This window comes from Phoca vitulina, unplaced genomic scaffold, assembly GCF_004348235.1.
Source record: "Phoca vitulina isolate PV1807 unplaced genomic scaffold, GSC_HSeal_1.0 scaffold36, whole genome shotgun sequence".
Classification (NCBI taxonomy): domain Eukaryota; kingdom Metazoa; phylum Chordata; class Mammalia; order Carnivora; family Phocidae; genus Phoca; species Phoca vitulina.
Genome location: NW_022589739.1, coordinates 18,318 through 37,455, shown reverse-complemented (window position 1 = coordinate 37,455; position 19,138 = coordinate 18,318). Strand labels below are relative to the sequence as shown.

General features: G+C 37.4%; 1 protein-coding gene across 1 annotated transcript in view; it reads right to left on the bottom strand.

The window, feature by feature from the left end:
- Positions 1-1,019: 1,019 nt before the first annotated feature.
- SAAL1 (serum amyloid A like 1) overlaps positions 1,020-19,138 on the bottom strand; it is a 33,362-nt gene continuing 15,243 nt past the window's right edge. The window contains exons 8-12 of the mRNA XM_032427240.1: positions 18,193-18,275; positions 17,916-18,104; positions 7,386-7,579; positions 5,218-5,310; positions 1,020-4,293 (exon numbers count right to left, since the gene is read on the bottom strand). Of these exons, the coding sequence (XP_032283131.1) occupies positions 4,201-4,293; positions 5,218-5,310; positions 7,386-7,579; positions 17,916-18,104; positions 18,193-18,275 (652 nt within the window). The 3' untranslated portion in view covers positions 1,020-4,200. The remainder of the gene's footprint in view (positions 4,294-5,217; positions 5,311-7,385; positions 7,580-17,915; positions 18,105-18,192; positions 18,276-19,138) is intronic.

The following is a 19,138-nucleotide window of genomic DNA, read 5'->3' as shown; positions in this document are numbered from 1 at the left end:
CACTCCCATGTTCATGGAAGCATTATTCACAAAGCCAAGACAGGGGCCAAACCTAAATGTCCACCGACAAACAGATGAAGAAAAGGAGGTATATACATACAAAGGAATATTATTAAGCCTTAAAAAAGAATGGTACATTCAAGTACTCTGCTTACATCAGCTCCATTAACATTCTATTGGCCATTATGTAAATACATAAAGAGGGGCTGGGAATTTTAGAGAGGGTAGAGAAAAAGGACTTTGGTCTTTCCTGTATTGTTAGGATTTTAAAATATTAAAAGGGTGTTCATATATTACTAGTGCTAATAAAAAAAAATCTGTCAGCAAATAAAAAAGCAAAAACAAATAATTCAGAAAAAAAACTTAAAAAAAATAAAATAAAAAAATAAAGTTTAAATCCCTTTAATTTAAATTTTCTAGTAGTCACATTTAAAAAGGTAGAAAGAAAAGATCTAATTAAATTTAATAATGTATTTAACTGAATATATCCAAAATATTAATCATCTAACATGTAATCCATATAAAACATTGATGAAAAATATTATATTAATTTTTTCTTATTACTTTTCCTAAAGTCCAATATGTATTTTACATTTATCTCAATTTGGACTAGTCGCATTTCAAATGTTCAGTAGCCATATGTGTCTAGAGGATACTGCACAGCATAGGTGTAGACCCTTAACAGAGTACTATATCGAAACATCACAGACATACACACACACACACACACGTACACACTCATGTATATTAAAGTAAAACCTTCATTAACCAAAATGAGTGAAGAATGAAAAATTCAAATTGCTTTTAACTGACTTATGTTTGGGGTCGGGTTTTTTTCTGTATCTACATATATATCTGTAGATATATAGATATATAGATGTATATCAATCCTCTTCCTTTTCTTAAGTGTTATTTAGCATAAATAATTATATATTTAATATGTAATTAAATATATATTTAAACAAGTGAAAAAAGAAAAACAACATTCTATTGGCCAAAGCAAAGTGACTTGGCCAAGCTCAAAGTCAAGGAATAGAGAAGTATACTCTACCCACTGAGAAGCCATGGCATGAGAATGGGTACACAGAGGTGAAGACTTGAGAACAACGATCAAATCTGCTACAGGTGGCATGACTTCTTCTATCTGTACCTCCATGCAGACCACAGGGGGAGGGGTAGAAGGAAAATATGTCTTATGTGTTCGGTCTTAAGTGGTTTAGATACTTCAAAAATCAAACTCAAATTTAATTAGAAATAGAACAATACATTTAACAAATGTTAACCCAAGTTCATTTTGTACGTTTCCCCTCCTCTGAAACAAAGGAGAGGAAAAGTTTGAATTTCATTTGTACATATAATTCCAAATTTCATATTTAGGCTCCTGGAGAAAGCACCATTCCAAAATATCACTGTAATTGATGCAAGCCCTAAATTTTGGGGGTGTTTCATCAGACTGTATAGCATTAAAAAAGATTTAGCATTGCTCATATCTTATTTCTTTAAAAAACTATTATAATTTATAGATTTAGGAAGTTTTCAAACATACCAAAATATGAAAATATACACTACCTCATAATGTTACAAGAGCAATTAGTAACAAGCAACAGGGCAGGTCCAAGGCAGAAATGGGAAACAGAAAATAACCTGGACATCCCTAGCCTTCCCAGGTATATCCTTTTTCTCCCTTGGTGACTTACCCACTTTGAGTAGCACTTTCCCTCAGACACCCAGGGGCCTTCAGCTTCCCTTTTAAAATGTGCTCCTTCTAAAACAAAATGTGAAACTCATATGCACTGAAGTAAACATGACTAATAACTCGGGAGTATTACTCTTACAGGGTTATTTGTACCTTTCACCCTAAACTTCAAGAGATAAAATGGAATTCTTAGCACTGGCTAGCAGGTGTCACTGGCAGATCCACTGAGCTCACCCTACAGGAACTGGTAGTTATATCTTTTAGAAACTAACAACAGAAGGAGAAATGAGCTCCGGTCAGCTAGTTTGGGCTCAACCACCAAGCCAACACCTGTGCAGATGGGCCGTAAAGTGTCCAGCAGTTACCTCTGCCTCATCATACTGTTAAGATCTCTGCTCCAGAAGGACCACAGCTTCCTCACGTAACACACGATGCATGTATACGCATCATTTCTAAGTATGCATGTGTGACCTTATACCCGCCTGTGCTTGCAATGATAAAGGTCTCCTTCTGAATATTCTCTCAAATCCTAAATAAAAAGAGCTCCCTTACCCCTGCTCAGGGATCACAGCTTTGGAAGTTATTCTCCATGATCTCCTTATTTGCTGCAAAGAAAGATTACTTTGTGTGACAGCTCCACCTGGTGTAGTCTCTATCTGTAATTCACCAAGGAGCGAACTCACATTAGTTTGCTTACACAGGCAGGAGTGACTTTATCAGTGCCTTTGAGATCTCATGTTAAATACAGTCACATTCAGCCTAGGATACAGTCAGCATGGAAGACATGAAAACATACAGCGTAACCCTACTAATCAGAGTTAACAATAAGATTTTAACTTTATAGTTCAATTCAGGAACATTTTCAACAATAAAACTACCTCCAAACTGGAAATTGTATATCTCTTCTCAGTAATGCTACATCCTGTGTTGTATCAGCAAAAGTCACTTAAGGAAAAAATACAAAATGTGAGACAAGACCAATGCTTTAAAGCTAGAAACATTCTGCAACAAATTGAGAAGGGGCTGTATACCAGAAGAGGAGTTTAAGAAGCTGGCTTTGCTTTTTAAGCAAAGGAGGAGGCTGGAAAGATAGCAGAGTAAGAGGATCCGAAGCTCACTTCATTCCACAAATAAAAGTAGATTAACAGTCACATCAGCGTAAATATTCCAGAAGACTACTTGAAGACTGGTAAAAAGCTAGCTTTGTTAACTGCTATTTTCTTAAAATCTATTAAAAACTCTACTTTTAGTAATTAAATAATGCAAACTGCTTCCCTAAGAATACCTGGCTGACTCTCTGCACAGATCTCATTCTGAAGCACTATACAGAAGGATAAAAGTATATGTGAGGGAAATCACGTATAGCAGTTTGCATAGAGTCTGAAGTTCTTAAACTCCCTCCATCTTAATTTTAAAAAATCTGAATTCTTGAGCAAATCATTTTCTGAAATTCAACCACTGGAATTATGCTGAAAATAGAGAATTTGCTAATGTGCTTTCATCAAAATGTTACATTTCTATCTTCATATCTTCATACTTATAACGGTGAAAAAAAATTAAACTGTAACAAAGCTAAACTAAAAACTGTTTTTGAGATGTTACTGACAATCTGGCATACAATCGACACAATAATCACAAAAGGCCAAGATGTGCTTTCATACTGTAGCAAACATCAGACTGACTATCAAAAAGCCTTTCACAACTCCCTTCTCTTTGTGCCTTTCTCTCTTATAGACCCTAGAAAGAAAAAAAAAAGACTTGATTTCAAATAGCTGCAGTTAGAGATGGCCATCAGCACAGGTCTGGGCAGTGAGGGCTGTCCTTTACAAATATGAAGGTAAAGAATTCCAAGGACAAAGCCCCTTTACCTCTTTCTCCTTTTTCCTGTCTGAATGTGGATGGAAAGTCCAGAGATGTTATAGCCCCCTTAACCACAAGACAATAAACATGAACCCAAAGGTCTACACGCAGACCACATGGAGAGGTAAAAGGAATCAGGATCCCTGAGTCAACAAATCAGGTCTAGACTGCCCACCCCTGGATTTCTTATTGCATTAGATACATAAAAGCTATCGGATTAAGCTCCTGGAGTAGGGTTTTCTACTAGTGCAGCTGAATGTACTTGCAGTGGAGACAAATACAAAATTCTCATGTAAAAATCAAATTAAGAGGTATGAAGAAAATCCTTACCAAGTCCTCAACCTAGAAAGAACTTCAATAATAAGCTTGTATTTTTGTTTTCTTTACCTAAAGAGGACAACTAACACAAAACCATACAAAAAAAAGTGTGTGTGGGGGGGTGGATTTGACAGCAGAGGAAACTCCAGATTCCAATGCCAAATGAAAGTGAGAGAAGACTGGGGCAGGGAGAAGGTATGTATGGGTATAATGCCAGACAATGAGGGTCCAATAAGCTTTACCTAACATCTCCTGTATGTCAATTTCAACTGTCAGTGCAGAAAGTAAAGTTTATTTATTGGGCAGAGGAAACTCCAATTCAGTGTTTAAGTCTGAGCCTTCAAACTTGGGAAGTTTTCCTCCAGGTCATCAGCAAGAGTTTTATCAACTTCATGTAGAATTTTGAGAAAGTCTTCTATCTGTGGGTCAAACAAAAGAACCAAATAAATATAAGTAGAAGAAAAGGTGATTTTAAGATACCAGTTTTTGACTATAAAAATGTTCTACCTATGGTTTCTAAAGAGTCCAAAGGAAAAGAAATGTTGACAGATCCCCAGATGACAATAATAGTCATTCCCAAGTAGTCCTCTGAAACATCAAAGAAGTGACTAGCCCTTACCGTTTAGTTTTACTCTTGAACTACGATTTATACTCCCACCACTTCCCCTTTAGCATCCATTACTGAGTTTACTCTCCTCCTTGCTGACATGGCCTCTCAGTCCCATGTTCCATACTTCATTTTCTTAAAAAAGTTCCTATTTTAAAATTGCTTCTAGGTGCTTGGGTGGCTCAGTCAGTCAAGTGACTGCCTTCGGCTCAGGTCATGATCCTGGAGTCCCGGGATCGAGTCCCGCATCGGGCTCCCTGCTCAGCGGGAAGCCTGCTTCTCTCTCTACTGCTCCCCCTACTTGTGTGTGCGTGCCCTCTCTCTCTCTGTCTCTCTGACAAATAAATAAAATCTTTAAAATAAATAAATAAATAAATAAATAAATAAATAAATAAAAATTGCTTCTAATGGTAGCAAATGTGATGGAATTTGAAGAATCAAAAACCTAATGATCATTTCTACCCAAGAATCTTATCTTTGCTAATGTATATGCTATTTACTTTATAACAGTAAGAGGTCCAACAAATTCAGTGTTGACGCCTTTCTCTTAAAATTACAATCACTATTCAGGCTAGTCCCACGAATTACCCTGCAGTCATCTATCTGACGAACGCACTAAGTCATGTGAATTGTATGCATGATCTTTTTTGACAATGGCCTCAGAGATCAAGCACTTACATAAAAACATATAGTAATCGTATAAAACTCAGCCACCTATACATTTACTCATACTCACCACCGGACTATAAAAAGGAAGAAGGTTTTGAAATGCACAGGAACACTTCTGTTTGCTTAACTGGCCCTCCTTTAGTCCCTGAGCCACAGTCTCCTAAAACAAGCAAACAAAGATTTAATGTTAAAAAAGGAAAATTTCTAAAGCTTTGATTAATAAATATCAGTATATGTAATTCCCTACTGATCTTACGGGCATTTCAAATGTCTCAAACTGAGCCCAGCATCATTCCTCCTTATGTAACCCAAACACTGTTCCACTGTAGTCCTTATTTTAGAAAAGGGCATTGCCACCCACCCACCCGGCTACACAAAGCAGTAACCTAAGATACAGCCAAGACTTTTCCTCCTCCTCTGCTGCTGCTGACTCCTCCTCCTAAGAGTTTAATTCTACTCTACTAAATCTCTCTCATCCCTCCTCTTCTTTCCATCCACCCTTCCACTATTTGGGGTCTTATTATTTTTCAGATTACTCTTGAAGATTACCACCCACAAGAGCCTGTTGGTTGGTCTGCAGGACCCCAGCCTCAACTCTCTCTAATCCTCTCTCTTGCTTCTGGAGTAATCTTTCTAAGCACACCATCTCACTTGATCCTTAAAACAAAAACCTTCAGTAGCTCCTCAGTCCTCAAAATTAAATCCATATTCCATTAGGTATGGCACATAAGAATTTTCATGACATATCCCTGGTTTATTCTCAGTCCACCCTTCTTCTATATTCCTGTCACTTAAAAATAAACATCCCTCCAAAAACAAAAAGTACACATAAAGATGACAGCAAACAATGGGAAAAACACCTGCAATGAATACGCAAAAGATAGTATTATTGCCCAAAGAGTTCATATAAATAATCAAAATAGATAAATTTATAAAGTAGGAAACACAAATAATATACAAATATATGGGGGGGTGCCCAGGTGGCTCAGTCAGTTAAGCGTCTGCCTTCGGCCCAGGTCATGATCCCAGGGTCCTGCGATTGAGCCCTATGTCGGGCTTCCTGCTCAGCAAGGAGTCTGCTTCTCCTTCTCCCTCTGCCCTTCCCCCCACCCAAACCCCGACTCATGCTCGCTCTCTCTCCAATAAATAAAATCTAAAAGAAAAAAAACCCACAAATATATGGAAAGATGTTCAACCTTACTAATAAAAAATACAAATCAAAATAAGGCACAATTTCTCACCTACTGAACTTTACTTGATATAAAAATTGTAATATCTGATAATAAGAGTCCTATAAAGCCAACATTTTCACATAAACCCATTTGGGCAATATGCAGCCATTAAGCCTCAGCCATCTTCACTTGTACAATGCCAAGCCCAGTAAGCTAACTTCCAAAAATCTATGCTCAAGTAATAACCCCTATCTAGAAAAGCAGAATAGTTGACCAAAAAAACAAATTACCAGAATAACAGAAACTTCTTTTAAGAAATATTCTTCTTAAAAAAATGCAATGAATGTACATATATTCTTCATAGTTATATTTATATTTTTTTCTAAAATACATGGATAGAAAGTACACTCAAAGAAAGAATATGCTAAAAATCCGAGCATATTCAGGAAGAATATCCCCTAAAACAAGTCTGCAGTAAATTATGAAAACTGATTTTTTTGACAAATTGGGTATTAAACTGGTTCTCACTGAAATGTCTTTCAGTAAATTTAGAGTCTGGAAAAGGGCTCATAACATAATGTTTAGTGAAAAAAGCAGTCTATAAAATTCTATATACTGGATTTTAAGTATGTAAAAAACATATATAAACACACCAAACCATATCAGTTGCTGCATTAAGATTATAAAGTTACAGTGATAATTTTTTCTTTCTCTATTTCCCCAAATTTATGTAATATAGTTATTTTATTTATTTATTTGTTTGTTTTAAAGATTTTATTTATTTATTTGAGAAAGAGAGAGCGAGTAAGAAAGCACAAGCAGGGGGAGCAGCAGAGGGAGAAGAGGCAGAATGCCGCTGACCAGGGAGCCCAAAGTGGGGCTCGATCACAGGACCCCAGGATCATGACCTGAGCCAAAGGCAGACACTTAACTGACTGAGCCACCGAGGTGCCCCTTTATGCTACTTTTATATTAAAAAAATAATACAGTGATAATAAAGTTTGGAGCATTAAGCAATCCATACTTTCTTTTGCTGAAGAAACCATCAATACTTCTTTCCTACCTTTGTTAAAACTTGAAAAATATTAGAAAGAAATTCACATGAAATATCCTTTAAGATTTTCAAGTGGAAATCATCTTGGGTTAAGTCAGACTTTTTCATTTCTTCCATGTTAGAATCTGCCGAGTTCTCTGGTTTCTTCTGACAATGTTCCATGTTTTGTAAGACACGAATCAGGCTGTCAATCAGAGGAAGATCTAGTGTACAAACAGATCAAGAAGCACAGAATTAGCCAGTTAAATTTGGTCTCTTCTCCTTTTGTTGACTGATTCATTCATTCAAAAGTACTGAACAACTTACTAGTGGCTAGACAGTTCACTTAGGTAGCAGAGATATGACCACAAACAAGATCGTTGAGGCCTCAGCCTTCAAGAGGTTCACATTTTCATACTCTCAAAAAAACTAATTAATAAAACAGATCATCTCAGCTTTGAGTGAGTTCTATCTATGAAGGAAATTAAAGGGGAATATAATAAAGCAGCCAGCAGGGGAAGCTCTGAGGTGAGAACTACAGGAGAAGCATCGATGCAAAGAGCCCAGGACAACAGTTCAGGGAGAGAAAACAATAAGTGCAAAAAGCCTCAAAGAGGAAATGGTCTGAGGAACAAAAAGGCCACTGTGTCTCAAGCCAAGTGAACCAAGGGGAAGGAGGGCACAAGACAAGTTTAGAGAGCTAGGCAAGAGCCCTATATCATGCAGTGCCTTGGAGGCCACAGTGAGAAAGAATTTGAATTTTAAACTTTATCATCAACATCTTAAACAAAGCTTTTAGATTATATATTTCTTTAAGTTAAGTTTCAAAAACAGTATGATTTCTTAAAAGACTGAATAATCATTTTAACTAGCCTATAATAAAAACTGAACATAAAAAATAAAACTAAAGCTCAGACTCAAAATATATGTTATAGCATGAACATGTTAAAGGGTAGCTCACTTTGATTCAGCCACTGATTCTAACCCTACCGTTTCTGCATCACAATTACAAATCCAGGAAACAAGATTTTCTGTAGCACTGAATCCAGTATATTGATTTTAAACAATCTAACTTTACTTCCAGATTTAGGTCATTTATAGTACATGAAAATGACATTTTTAAAAAATTAAGGAAATAAAAAACTAGGGAAATCATATCCCTTATTTCTCAACTCAATGTCACCTCTTCAAAGCACCCAGCCTGCAGGGCTGCTTTACTATATTCCCCTTGGATTTATTCCCACTCTCTTCCTTCTGTTGTCCCTAACTCTTGACTCTAACACTTAGTTCTTTACTCCACCATGTCCCTGTAGGTCACATCAATCTACACTATACCATTCTTCTCTCTTTCTCACCCCCAGCCCTAACTCTGCAACGCCCTTATTCAAGGCGTAGGGCAGGATGAGTGGGTGAGGGCTATTTAATGGTTTTGAGTTCAAAGAGCATCTTTACACTTTCTCCCCCAATCATAAAAATCATACATAAAGTTTCAGGGAGTTGAGGGGTGGGGGAGATAAAAAACACCCAGTCCCATAACATCAAGAAAGAGTTTTTTCCACGCTGGAGGCCGGGCCGCAGCCCTTTGGAGGAGGAGCAAGATGGCGGAGGAGTAGGAAACCTAAATTTCTTCTGGTCCCAGGAATTCAGCTAGATAGGTATCAAACCATTCTGAACATCTACGAACTCAACAGGAGATCGAAGAAAAGAATAGCAGCAACTCTCTGAACAGAAAAGTGACCACTTTCTGGAAGGTCTCTTCTGATTTGTTTAGTGTATATTTTTCTGGGGTCACTGTTGCCCTGTTAGCATTTTGTTCTCTCATTCATCTATTCTCCTCTGGACAAAATGACAAAATGGAAAAAATCATCTCAAAAAAAAAGAATAAGAGGCAGTATCGACTGCCAGGGACCTAATCAATATGGACATTAGTAGGATGTCAGAACTAGAGTTCAGAATGACAATTATAAAGATATTAGCTGGGCTTGAAAAAAAGCATGGAAGATACTAGAGAAACCTTTTCTGGAGAACTAAAAAAACTAAAATCTAACCAAATCGAAATCAAAAAGGCTATTAATGAGGTGCAATAAAAAATGGAGGCTCTAACTGCTAGGATAAATGAGGCAGAAGACAGAATTAGTGATATAGAAGACCAAATGATGGAAAACAAAGAGAAGAAGAAAAAGAGAGAAAAAGAGAGATAAACAACTACTGGATCACGAGGGCAGAATGTGAGAGATAATTGATACCATAAGACGAAACAATATTAGAATAATTGGGATCCCAGAAGAAGAAAGAGAGAGAGGGGCAGAAGATATACTGGAGCAAATTATAGCAGAGAACTTCCCTAATTTGGGAAAGGAAACAGGCATCAAAATCCAGGAGGCACAGAGGAACTCCCCTCAAAATCAATAAAAACAGGTCAACACCCCGACATCTAACAGTAAAACTTACGAGTCTCAGAGACAAAGAGAAAATCCTGAAAGCAGCTCGGGACAAGAGGTCTGTAACCTACAATGGTAGAAACATTAGATTGGCAACAGACCTACCCACAGAGACCTGGCAAGCCAGAAAGGACTGGCATGATATATTCAGAGCACTAAATGAGAAAAATATGCAGCCAAGAATACTATATCCAGCTAGGCTGTCACTGAAAATAGAAGGAGAGATAAAAAGCTTCCAGGACAAACAAAAACTAAAGGAATTTGCAAACACGAAACCAGCCCTACAAGAAATATTGAAACGGGTCCTCTAAGCAAAGAGACAGCCTAAAAGTAACATAGACCAGAAAGGAACAGAGACAACAGTCACCTTACAGGCAATACAATGGCACTAAATTCCTATCTTTCAATAGTTACCCTGAATGTAAATGGGCTAAATGCCCCAATCAAAAGACAAAGGCTATCAGATTGGATTAAAAAACAAGACCCATCGATATGCTGTCTGCAAGAGACTCATTTTAGACCCAAATCACCTCCAGATTGAAAGTGAGGGGGTGGAAAACCATATACCATTCTAATGGACATCAAAAGAAAGCTGGGGTGGCAATCCTTATATTAGACAAATTAGATTTTTAAACCAAAGACTATATAATAAGAGATGAGGAAGGACACTATATCCTACTTAAAGGGTCTATCCAACAAGAAGATCTAACAATTGTAAATATCTATGCCCTTAACATGGGAGCAGCCAATTATATAAGCCAGTTAATAACAAAATCAAAGAAATACATTGACAACAATACAATAATAGTAGGGGACTTTAACACCCCTTTCACTGAAATGGACAGATCATCTAAGCAAAAAATCAGCAAGGAAATAAAGACTTTAAATGACACACTGGACCAAATGGGACTTCACAGATATATTCAGAACATTCCATCCCAAAGCAACAGAATACACATTCTTCTCTAGTGCACATGGAACATTCTCCAGAATCGATCACATCCTAGGTCACAAATCAGGTCTCAACCCGTACCAAGAGATTTGGATCATTCCCTGCATATTTTCGGACCACAGTGCTTTCAAACTAGAACTCAATCACAAGAGGAAAGTCGGAAAGAACTCAAATACATGGAGGCTGAAGAGCATCCTACTGAAGAATGAATGGGTCAACCAGGAAATTAAAGAAGAATTAAAAAAATTCATGGAAACCAATGAAAATGAAAACACAACTGTTCAAAATCTTTGGGATGCAGCAAAGGCAGTCCTAAGAGGAAAGTATATAGCAATACAAGCCTTTCTCAAGAAACAAGAAAGGTCTCAAATACACAACCTAACCCTACACCTAAAGGAGCTGGAGAGAGAACAGCAAATAAAGCCTAAACCCAGCAGGAGAAGAGAAATAATAAAGATCAGAGCAGAAATCAGTGAAATAGAAACCAAAAGAACAGTAGAACAGATCAATGAAACTAGGAGCTGGTTCTCTGAAAGAATTAATAAGATTGATAAACCCCTGGCCAGATTTATCAAAAAGAAAAGGGAAAAGACCCAAATAAGTAAAATCACGAATGAAAGAGGAGCGATCACAACCAACACCAAAGAAATACAAACAATTGTAAGAACATATTATGAGCAACTATATGCCAGCAAATTAGATAACCTGGAAGAAATGGATGCATTCCTAGAGATGTATAAACTACCAAAACTGAACCAGGAAGAAATAGAAAACCTGAACAGACCTGTAACCACTAAGGAAATAGAAGCAGTCATCAAAAATCTCCCAACAAACAAGAGCCCAGGGCTAGATGGCTTCCCAGGGGATTTCTACCAAACATTTAAAGAAGAATTAATACCTATTCTTCTGAAACTGTTCCAAAAAATAGAAATGGAAGGGAAACTTCCAAAGTCATTTTATGAGGCCAGCATTACCTTAATCCCAAAATCAGACAAAGACCCCATGAAAAAGGAGAATTACAGACCAATATCCCTGATGAACATGGATGCAAAAATTCTCACCAAAATACTAGCCAATAGGATCCAACAGTACATTAAAAGGATTATTCACCATGACCAAGCGGGATTTATCCCTGGGCTGTAAGGTTGGTTCAACATCCGCAAATCAATCAACGTGATACAATACATTAATAAAAGAAAAAACAAGAACCATATGATCCTCTCAATAGATGCAGAAAAAGCATTTGACAAAGTACAGCATCATTTCTTGATCAAAACTCTTCAGAGTATAGGGATAGAGGGTACATACCTCAGTATCATAAAAACCATCTATGAAAAACCCACAGCGAATATCATTTTCAATGGGGAAAAACTGACAGCTTTCCCCCTAAGTAAAGGAATACGGCAGGGATGTCCACTATCACCACTGCTATTCAACATAGTACAAGTCCTACCCACAGCAATCAGACAACAAAAAGAAATAAAAGGCATCTGAACTGGCAAAGAAGAAGTCAACCTCTCACTCTTTGCAGATGATATGATACTTTATGTGGAAAACCCAAAAGATTCCACCCCAAAACTGCTAGAACTCATACAGGAATTCAGTAAAGTGGCTGGATATAAAATCAATGCACAGAAATCAGTGGCATTCCTATACACCAATAACAAGACTGAAGTAGAGAAATTAAGGAGTCAATCCCATTTACAATTGCACCCAAAACCATAAGATACCTAGGAATAAATCTAACCAAAGAGGCAAAGGATCTGTACTCAGAAAACTATAAAATACTCATGAAAGAAATTGAGGAAGACACAAAGAAATGGAAAAATGTTCCATGCTCATGGATTGGAAGAATAAACATTGTGAAGATGTCAATGCTACCTAGAGAAATCTACACATTTAATGCAATCCCTATCAAAATACCATCCACTTTTTTCAAAGAAATGGAACAAATAATCCTAAAATTTGTATGGAACCAGAAAAGACTCCAAATAGCCAGAGGAATGTTGAAAAAGAAAAGCAAAGCTGGTGGCATCACAATTCCGGACTTCAAGCTCTATTACAAAGCTGTCATCATCAAGACAGTATGGTACTGGCACAAAAACAGACACATAGATCAATGGAACAGAATAGAGAGCCCAGAAATGGACCCTCAACTCTATGGTCAACTAATCTTTGACAAAGCAGGAAAGAATGTCCAATGGAAAAAAGACAGTCTCTTCAACAAATGGTGTTGGGAAAATTGGACAGCCACATACAGAAGAATGAAACTGGACCATTTCCTTATACCACACACAAAAATAGACTCAAAATGGTTGAAAGACCTAAATGTTGAAACAGGAGTCCATCAAAATCCTACAGGAGAACACAGGCAGCAACCTCTTCGACCTCAGCTGCAGCAACTTCTTCCTAGAAACATCGCCAAAGGCTAAGGAAGCAAGGGCAAAATTAACTACTGGGACTTCACCAAGATAAAAAGCTTTTGCACAGCAAAGGAAACAGTCAACAAAACCAAAAGACAACCGACAGAATGGGAGAAGATATTTGCAAATGACATATCAGATAAAGGGCTAGTATCCAAAATCTATAAAGAACTTATCAAACTCAATACCCAAAGAAAAATAATCCAATCAAGAAATGGGCAGAAGACATGAACAGACATTTCTGCAAAGAAGACATCCAAATGGCCAACAGACACATGCAAAAGTGCTCAACATCGCTTGGCATCAGGGAAATCCAAATCAAAACCTCAATGAGATACCACCTCACACCAGTCAGAATGGCTAAAATTAACAAGTCAGGAAACGAGAGATGTTGGTGAGGATGTGGAGAAAGGGGAACCCTCCTACATTGTTGGTGGGAATGCAAGCTGGTGCAGCCACTCTGGAAAACAGTATGGAGGTTCCTCAAAAAGTTGAAAATAGAGTTACCCTACAACCCAGCAATTGCAGTACTGGGTATTTACCCCAAGGATACAAATGTAGTGATCCGAAGGGGTACGTGCACCCCAATGTTTATAGCAGCAATGTCCACAGTAGCCAAACTATGGAAAGAACCTAGATGTCCATCAACAGATGAACGGATAAAGAAGATGTGATATATATATACAATGGAATATTATGCAGCCATCAAAAAAAAAAAAAAAACACGAAATCTTGCCATTTGCAACAATGTGGATGGAACTAGAGGGTATTATGCTAAGCGAAATGAGTCAATCAGAGAAAGACATGCATCATATGATCTCACTGATATGAGGAATTCTTAATCTCAGGAAACAAACTGAGGGTTGCTGGAGTGGAGGGGGGTGGGAGGGATGAAGGGGCCTGGGTGATAGACATTGGGGAGGGTATGTGCTATGGTGAGCGCTGTGAATTGTGTAAGACTGATGAATCACAGACCTGTACCTCTAAAACAAATAATACATTATATGTTAAAAAAAAAAAAAAAAAAGAAGATAGTAAGAAGGGAAAAATGAAGGCGTTATCAGAGAGGTAGACGAACCATGAGAGACTATGGACTCTGAGAAACAAACTGAGAGTTCTAGAGGATAGGGGGGTGGGGGGAGGGGTTAGCCTGGTGATGGGTATTAAAGAGGGCACGTATTGAATGCAACACCGGGTGTTATATGCAAACAATGAATCATGGAACACTACATCAAAAACTAGTGATGTACTGTATCGTAATTAACATAACATAATAAAATAAAATTTAAAAAATAAATAATAAAAAAACATCAAGAAAGATGTGTTCCTAATATTGCAAATAAAAACTCATGATTTTCAACAGAAAGCACATATATACAAGGAGGTTAGAAAGAGCATCGGGGCTCAAAGTCAGCATTTCCTCCCCTTTTCCTTTCAGAAATCACCACAAAAAAAAAATAAATAAGCAACAAAAAACAAACGTCAGCTTAGATCAAATTAGGAGACAGCAGAAACCTGAAACACAAGGTGAGTGGAAATCGTGTCAAAGTAATATCAATGAAGCAGAAGGTGGAGGAGGAAGTGATGGAAAGATGCCAGAGGCTGCATGTCTGAGAAAGGGCCAGAAAAGTCCATTTCTTTAAGGTAAGGCACATACACTGAGGTGCAAATCCAGAATCCCTTGTTTGCAAGAGCAGGAATGGAATGTGCAAGATAGCAGCAGCTGGAGCTCCCCTGGGGATCCTAAGACTCAGAGGAAGAGGAGGTAAATGAGCAATCCCGTAGACAGGCCATATTTGCAGGAAGCAAATGGCAAGGGGAAAGGAAAGACTTCACCACAGCCATGTGTCACCTGGTAAAAAGAGCTGGAAGACTCACAGACCCAACTCCTATTAGCCTAAAAGACAGCCTTAGCTGCTCTATGAACTTCCTGCAAACGGCTAGTCCAGGAAAAACTCAAGTCATTCAAAGGTGAGTCAGCAAAAGGAAACCAGCATAGGAGCAACACAAAGACACTTAAAAGAAAAAAGAAAAGAAGGAAAAAGAGGAAAAAAAAAGATGAAGAATACTCACCAAAAGAAGCTGACACAAAGCTTATGCATATTAAGATAATATTTAGCTATAAGTTTTAAAACAACATGTAAGCAAGCACCAAGCAGACACAGAAGAGCTCAGACTAAGAAATGAATGACAACGGGAGAGGAAACCTGAGCTGGCAGAACCCAGGGAAGACGTTAAAAGAAAAATTCAAGCCACCATCGAAATGAAGGCAAAGCTGGCGGTAGCACAAAGGAGGGAGGACACCGCTCAAAACACAAAGGAGGACAGAAAGGCACGCAGACGTCAGAAAGACAGAGGGGCAAAACGAGGGGATTGAGAATAAAGAGAGTTTTTTTTAGTGAAGAAAATTAAAATTATGAAACACAAGAAAGGAGATCCTATACAAAATTACTGCTCTCTAAGAAAAAAGTTAAAATACTTTATTTTTTTTTTTTAATATTTTATTTATTTGAGAGAGAGAGAGAGAGAGAGAGAAACAGCACGAGAGGGAAGAGGGTCAGAGGGAGAAGCAGACTCCCCGCTGAGCAGGGAGCCTGGTGTGGGACTTGATCCCAGGACCCTGGGATCACGACCAGAGCCGAAGGCAGTCGCTTAACCAACTGAGCCACCCAGGCTCCCCTAAAATGATATTTTAAAATATAATTCAGGAATGCAATCCCTGAGGCTTGAATTTGTAATTTGAAAGTACCAGGAAAAATTGATAAGGAATTGTTAACACCGAGATATATCTTCTAAGTTATTAGATCTTAATGATTTTTTAAAGACTGGAAAGCAGTTATAATGCTATTTTTGGAGCAGCCGTAATTATAAAGGTAACCATTAGACCAAAAATATGCACCTCCTAAATATTAGAACTATATACACAAACCATATATTGGTTTATTTAAACATAAATATACATGGCGCCTTTCAACGTTTTTTATTGAAGACTCTCAAAAAAATAGGAATGGATTAATTTTCCTTGAATGGTAAAATGTAAATAGCAGTATCATGACTAATGGTGAAACACTAGAATCATTTCCAATAAAGTCAAGGTAAGGATGTTTTCTACCACCAGAGGCACAAGGCAACCCATTAAATAAGAGAAAAAAATCAGAGGCAGAAAAATGATTAAACATATCTAACTTAAATCCAAAGCGGAATCAGATAAAACCCAAGATTATCACAGAAACAACTATTAAAAATAGTAAGAGATAAATAAATAAATAAATAAATAAATAAATAAATAAATAAAAATAGTAAGAGAATTCAGTAAGATAACTACCAGATGCAATACTAATATACAGGAATCAATAACCTTCATAAATTCCAACAGCAATAATTAATGGAAAAAAGATGTCACAGACAACAGCAACCCAAAAGATAAAATAACTAGGAATAAGCCTAACAGAGATATGCAAGATCTTTATGAAGAAAATCATAAAACACTACTGAGAACATAAAATAAGACTTGAACAAATGGAAAAGTGTAACATGTTCTTGGACACTATAAATTTAACATGATCCCAATAAAAATATCAGGAAGTTTTTGTTTTTGTAACTTGTTAATCAAATTCAGTGTTAACCAAGAATAATGATCAAAACCATCTCGAAAAATTAGGATGAAAGGGAACTACCCTTACTCGACATTAAAACATTTAAAAACTATGGCTACTGACACATGAGTAGAGCAATAGAAGGGAATAAAATATATAGGGAAACTCAGAACATAGTAAATGATAAAATTTCAAATCAGTATGGATAAACTGGATTATTCACTAAATGATGCTAGTAAGACAACTGGGTAGCCATCTGGAAAAAAGCTAAAACCATACCTCACATGTAACACCTGAATAAATTCTAGATAGGCCTGGATTTAATTGTAGTCATAAAAAAAAAAAAAATCACTCTATGAAAAACCATTTGTTTACACAGGAAAATATTCATATTGTACTTCTAAATGAGAAAAGTTGCCTAAAAAGCAGGACTTAAAGATATATATGCCCAAGAAAAAAGGGGGCGCCTGGGTGGCTCAGTCGTTAAGCGTCTGCCTTTGGCTCAGGTCATGATCCCGGGGTCCTGGGATCGAGCCCCACATCGGGCTCCCTGCTCGGCAAGAAGCCTGCTTCTCCCTCTCCCACTCCCCCTTGTGTTCCTGCTCTCGCTATCTCTCTCTCTGTCAAATAAATAAATAAGTTCTTTAAAAAATAAAAAAAATTTAAAAAAAGATATATATGCCTATAAGTATATAGTAACTATCTCTGAATAGTGGAATTGCAAGTGCTACGCTTCCTTTTATAAATTTTGCAAATTTTTTGTATTAAGCATGTGATATTTTTATAATCAGGGGAATAAAAGCACTAAGAAAGAATGAAACCAACCTACCAACTAACCACATAAACAATAATCACAAGCCTGGGCTTTAAAATCTGACAGACTAGGGACGCCTAGGTGGCTCAGATGGTTAAGCGTCTGCCTTTGGCTCTGGTCATGATCCCAGGGTCCTGGGATCGAGCCCCGCATCGGGCTCCCTGCTCGGCCGGAAGCCTACTTCTCCCTCTCCCACTCCCCCTGCTTGTGTTCCCTCTCTCGCTGTCTGTCTCTCTGTCAAATAAATAAATAAATAATCTTAAAAAAAAAATTAAAAAAAAATAAAAACTCTGACAGACTACAATTTACTTTAGTGAACTAAAATGGTACTTGCCTTCTTCTATCTTTAGATACTCCTGTTCAGTCTGTGACGCATAGATGGCAGACAACACTGAATAAACAGAAGCTAGCACTGTTTTCTGTTCTTGAAGTATGATGGGTGGATCATCAGACTGGCAAAATTCATGGCAGACCAGGTCAAAAAGTAAATTCCAAGTGTCTTTTCCAGTATCAGGACACTGTACTTAATAAAAATGATAAAGCAAATAGTCATATAACAATAGAAAACAATTCAATGAATAACTCCAGTGCTTCCCTATAAAACACCTTACCAATTGCTTGAATTCCATCGTCCACTGTGGTAAGCAGCTGTAAGATATGCATGTAAACATCGAGCCCTTCTGGATTTTCAGAACTACATACAAAAAGCAAAAGCGCTGAATCAACAACTCTGTAGGACTGCAATCATTCACTCATTCAACAAATACTTTTATCACTTTGTACTAGTCACTGCCCCAGGTGCTGAGGATAAATCAGGGAACAGGACAAAGACTCGGTGCTCACCAGAGCTTACATTTCAAGGGGGGAGCAGGTGGGAACAGTCAAAAAACAAAGAAATATTATGGAATATAATCATCACACAAGGACGAGATGTAAAGGTTTTTTTCGCCCTGTCCCACAAAAGCAACAATGCAAAAACCTTCTAGGTGATACTTCCTCATTCTGGCATCATCAGGAAGAAAAATGACTAAAACATTTATATAATGAATGAAAGGCCCACTGCCGCAAGCACCGATAGTAATGATGTTCTCAAAACTTCACAACTCCCCTAGCTCCCTAGCTGAGAATACTAAAACCATGTTAAGCATAATTTTTGTGATCAACAGCTTGGATTCCTAGAAACTCACAATCTTAGTTCCTCAAACAGTTAAGTAAAAAAATTAGTGAACGATAAAAAAGACGGTTCAGCAAATACTTCAGTACCTACTATTTTCAGGCACTATGTTAGCAGCTGGGAAAACAGAGATGTGTAAAACACTGTTTCTATCTTCATGAAGTTTATAGTCTAAAGGAGAGAAGAGAATTAAAGGGCAATTATGATAAAGTGATATGAATGTAATACTAAAAGAACTCCAAGGTGCTAGAGGACCACACAGCAAGCAGACTTAAAATTTTTAAGTTTGGAGAGTCAGGAAAGGTATCTTAAGACAAATGATGTTTATGCACAGAGCTGCAGGAGAAGTGTTTGAAATAAAAGAGACATGATATGCAAAGGCC